At 63.1% G+C, this 4,283-nt stretch overlaps 1 protein-coding gene across 1 annotated transcript in view; it reads right to left on the reverse strand.

Moving 5' to 3' along the window:
• Nucleotides 1-29: 29 nt before the first annotated feature.
• The window catches only part of USP20 (ubiquitin specific peptidase 20), a gene marked incomplete in the record, with an annotated part of 41,045 nt that continues 36,791 nt past the window's right edge, over nucleotides 30-4,283 (reverse strand). The window contains 4 exon segments of the mRNA XM_014583215.2: nucleotides 30-642; nucleotides 1,108-1,179; nucleotides 1,799-1,901; nucleotides 3,214-3,322. Coding sequence (XP_014438701.1) covers nucleotides 482-642; nucleotides 1,108-1,179; nucleotides 1,799-1,901; nucleotides 3,214-3,322 — 445 coding nt within the window.

Here is a 4,283-nt window from a genome sequence, read left to right on the forward strand (position 1 = left end):
ACTGAGCCAGGGCTGGCCTGGAGCGGCCCCTGCCGCTGACCCAGCCCCGGCCTGGGCGCCAAGGGAGTGGCATCAGGCACCAGGGACAAACTTGGGCCCTGGCTAGCAAGAGGGCGGGCTTGGGGGAGACGATGAGGAGTGACTGATGTGGCACCAGCAGGACCAAGACCCAAAGTAAGGTCACAGAGTCGTAGTCGTCTGAACCAGCCTGCAGTGAGTGTATTTCCTGGGCGTCCTGTTACTCACTGTGAGCCACCCCGCTTCTCGCCTCAGTCCCTGGGCGGCAGCCCCTCGGGGCGCCACACACCCTCCGCAGGGAGGGGAGGGCGAGCACAGCCTGTGGGGACACAGGCCCTCAGCCGCCGCCACACGCAGGCGCCTCGCTGCCTCATGAAGTGTCAGGAACGCACTCTTCAGGCACTCACAGGGACACGCGGGTTTCTGGAGGAGGGCCAGCCGGGCCGACTTACACGCGGCCCGGTCATGCGGCCCGGGTCTCGGCCTCGATCTTCTGCTCCCCGTGCAGGCTGTCTGGGTCCTGCAGCTGTGCCATGCTCTGCCTGAGCGCGATCTCGGGGCCGCCTCCGTACAGATGGTTCAGGTAGTTCCAGGTCTCCTCGGAGATCTGCCCGTAGTCGGCTCCTGCAGGATGCAACAGCACACCTGGGCAGGGGCTGCCACCCCGCTGCCTGGGGAGGCCCCCTCCCGGTGGCCAGGGCTCTGAGGGCTAGGCCCCAAAGGGGCAGAGAGCACCTAGGGGTTTCTGTGCAAAGTCACCCACAGGAAAACTCAGGATTTCCCTGGGAAAGGCATCGTGTTAAGGGCCCCCGAGGCCCTGGCTGGCACTGTCCCTTGTCTCGTGGTTGACACGGCAGACTAGGCCAGCAGAGGGAAAGCGGCAGTGGGTGAGGGCCAGGACCCACACGTGTGCAGTGCCCACAGCGGCCAAACGCCCTGGACCTTCTGCTCAGCTCTGGGCCTGGACTTCGGTGACCAGGTGGCAAGGGAGCTCCCAGAAGGCCTGGAACTGGCCAGCCACAGGCTGGCCACAGGGCACACAGGGAAACCTGCTGGGCCCGGGACCAGGGCTGCAGCGGCCAGACTCACCCTGCTTCAGCTGCACGTGGCCGCTCCCCTTGACCTGCGCGATCCTGCTATTGTCAATAGGGCCGGGGGGCTCTGGAACAGACACGACTCGGGCTCAGACCTTGGCCCCTCCAGCTCCAGCCTCAGCCATGCTTCCCACCCTCCAAGGAGAGGGGACTTCGACCCCTGTGGTCCAGCAGGGGCTGTTGGGGTCTTGAGGTCGCGATGAGTCGTTAAGAGGGTATGAGGTACTGGGCACCCAGTGTTCCTCTGCAGAAGTCGAAGAGCCAGGAGAGAGTTGGGGCACCCTTACCTCCCACCCCAGAAGAAACTTCTAGAATATGCCATTGGTCCAGACTCCTGCCTGCTGGGAGCCAGCAGTGGTGGGCAGGGCCCTAACCTGACAGCAGCCACCACTGAGCCCTCCCAGGGCCCACCGGCCACTACACAGACACCTGCCCTGCCAGACCCGGAAGAAGGCGGGCCAGCGTCCAGGCTGGGCTGGGAGTCCGCAGCGTGTTCTCATCCACAGCCACCCGACAGTCTCAGCCAACACAAGGAAAGCTGCTGACTGTTCCCAGACCCACTCTGGCCAGCAACAGGCTGTCGGCAGTGAGGCCCCTGCCCTGCCTGGTGCCAGTCAGTGCTTACACTGCAAGCAAAACAGACGCCCGGTGCCCAGCCCTGCTGGACGGGCCGCATCACAGCTCACCGTTGTCCTTTCCCTTGACGAAGGCCTCCCACTCCCGGAACCACTGCATGCTGATGCAGTAGATGACGCTGGGCGACTCCTCGGCCTGGAACGCCTTGTTCAGCTGGTGGGGAGAGGGAGAGGGAGGGGCGGGGTGGGATTCGCGGCAGGGCACAGGGCCAGCCTCACTGGTGTGAGGCATGAGTTTCCCAGACGCCCCAGTCCGAGCTTCACTGACTTACAAAAACGCTAGACACTGGGAACTCAGAGCTCCACTGCCCAGGTGACGGTGTAGTATTCTGGGACTCTGACTCTTAGTAACGGCCTCAAGCAGGTGTGATCACGTGACAGACGCCGCTTCCCCTCCCACCTAGGAGAATTACCTATTTGCTCACATCGTCATGTATTCATTGGACAGAAGCACGCTTTATTTGCTAGAGGTGCGTGTGCTTATGAGAGATTGTGAGAGGGAAGGTGAGAAGTCACCCCCCCAGGGGGAATGGCCGCGCCGCAATCCCTTCCCTCATTCTCCTCTCGGGACCTTGGGCGGGCGCGCACATGCACCCTGCCTGCGTTTCAAGCCAACGGGAGCAGGATTCGAACCGCGGTCAGCCATGTGAGAGTCCAGCGCCTTAGCCACCATACCACCTGCTGGTCCTGAGTGCTGCTTTTTAACAGCCGCGTCCCCTGGTGCCCCTCCCGCATCCCCCTGGGGCTGGGTGGGATGCCGTCAGGAGCAGCGCGCTGCGGGAGGCGGTGGCACGGTAGCTTTCTGACGACCCGCTCAGGCCTGTTTGCGACTTGCCGTTCCCCGGCCTGCTTCTCCTGGATCTTCCCAGCACCAGGGTGGGGAGTCCTGTGTGGAGTTCCCCGGGGAAGCTGCGGCTCTGCCCGCGGGCCCCTTGGCACTGTGTGGGGTAGCTGGTCGCCACTGGCATCTAGTGAGAGGCCAGGGATGCTGCTACACACCCCAGAGGACAGATCCAAGGTGGAGAACAGAACATATCCGCCCTGGGTTTTTATAAATTTTTCAGAGGGTATGAGAAGTTTTCCAGAGAAAGACAGAGGGGGAAGAAGGAAATTCCCCTCGGTAGGGCGTGGTTGTGCTGTGATCCCGTCTCCATTTCTCCATCCCTGCAGGATTGTGGTCACGTACACACACCTCGTATGTCTTTCAAGCCACTGAGGCCAGGATTTGAACTACATGGTTGGCCTTGTGGGATCTGGCTGTCTTAACCACTAGGCCATAGGGCTGGCCCTCTGCCCTGGTCTTTTCACAGCTGCTCAACAGCGTGCTAGCCAGATGGAGCTGAACTACGAAACTGTCAGAGAAGCCCTCGAGAGCATGTGCCCACGCCAGCCTCCCACAGACCACTTCCTCCAGGCAGATGGCCTGACCACCCGTGGCTCCTCCGGGCCCAAGTCCCCAGGTGCACCTTGATGAAAGTGTCGATCTCGACCCTCCTGCGCTTGGCCAGCGCCTCGATCTCCACCTGGCAGATGGCACACACGTATAGATGGCTCACGGCAGGGCCGCCCCCGAACCTACATCCAGGGCAGGCAGGAGGGAGGAACACAAGCCCCGAGGGGAGGCCCGGTGAGGGGAGGCAGTTGAGGGTCCTCGTGCTCCCATCGGGCCCCCCCTCGGCGCCCCACTGGTCCTCCTCACTAGAGGACCACAGGCAGGAAGGACCCGTGGGCACCTGTCTCGTGGATGAAGGCAGATGGCAGCCCTCCTGTCCTATCCACTAGGCAGAAGCTGCCTGGTGGGCGACAAGGGGCTGCAGGCGAGGAAGCACATGCCCCAAGGCTCCAGGTGGGCAGTTCCCATGGGTTTCTGATGCACCCACTGGCAACTGTGCAGGAGAACCTGCTCCTGCCCGGCAGCTGGGTGTGGCAGAGCAGGTGAGAGGTCAGGAGAGGGGTCCTTCCCGGCCTCTCCTTCCCGACTTCTCTGCCCACCTGGCTGCAGAGTGAAGCCCAGGCTGGTCCCTAATGGGAGAACCACGTGCTCTTCACCTTGTTGGACTTGAGCCTGGAAGCCCCAGGCTAGAGCGGCTGGCTGCCACGCTGCCAGCCCAACCCCACAGCCACCTGAGCAGAGTGGGGCTGGAGGCCTGAAGCCCACCCCAGTGCTCTCGGCCTGCAGTCAGCACCCAGAGCTTTCTGCAGGCTGGGCTGAGGTCTAGCTGGTGTCTGGATTCCCACAAACAACGTATCTTTTTGGCTGAGACAGAACTGACGGCAGGGGACACCGTCAGGGGACAGCGGCACGGGGGCTGTGGGCGTCCCTTCCCTGACTCCTCCCGTCCTGGCAGGGCCTGCCCTCACCTGTTATAGAGGTGCTCCCAGACGTTCTGGGGCAGGATGACCACCAGGTCGTCGATGTAGTGGTACTTGTTGGGTGGGATGCCTGCGGAGGAAGTCACAGGGCACTGGGGGCTCAACCAGCCCACCCGGCGCCCACCGCAGGCCGGCGCCTCACCTCCGTGGGTGCACAGGAAGG

Source organism: Tupaia chinensis, unplaced genomic scaffold (assembly GCF_000334495.1).
Source record: "Tupaia chinensis unplaced genomic scaffold, TupChi_1.0 Scaffold144168_1, whole genome shotgun sequence".
Taxonomy (NCBI): domain Eukaryota; kingdom Metazoa; phylum Chordata; class Mammalia; order Scandentia; family Tupaiidae; genus Tupaia; species Tupaia belangeri.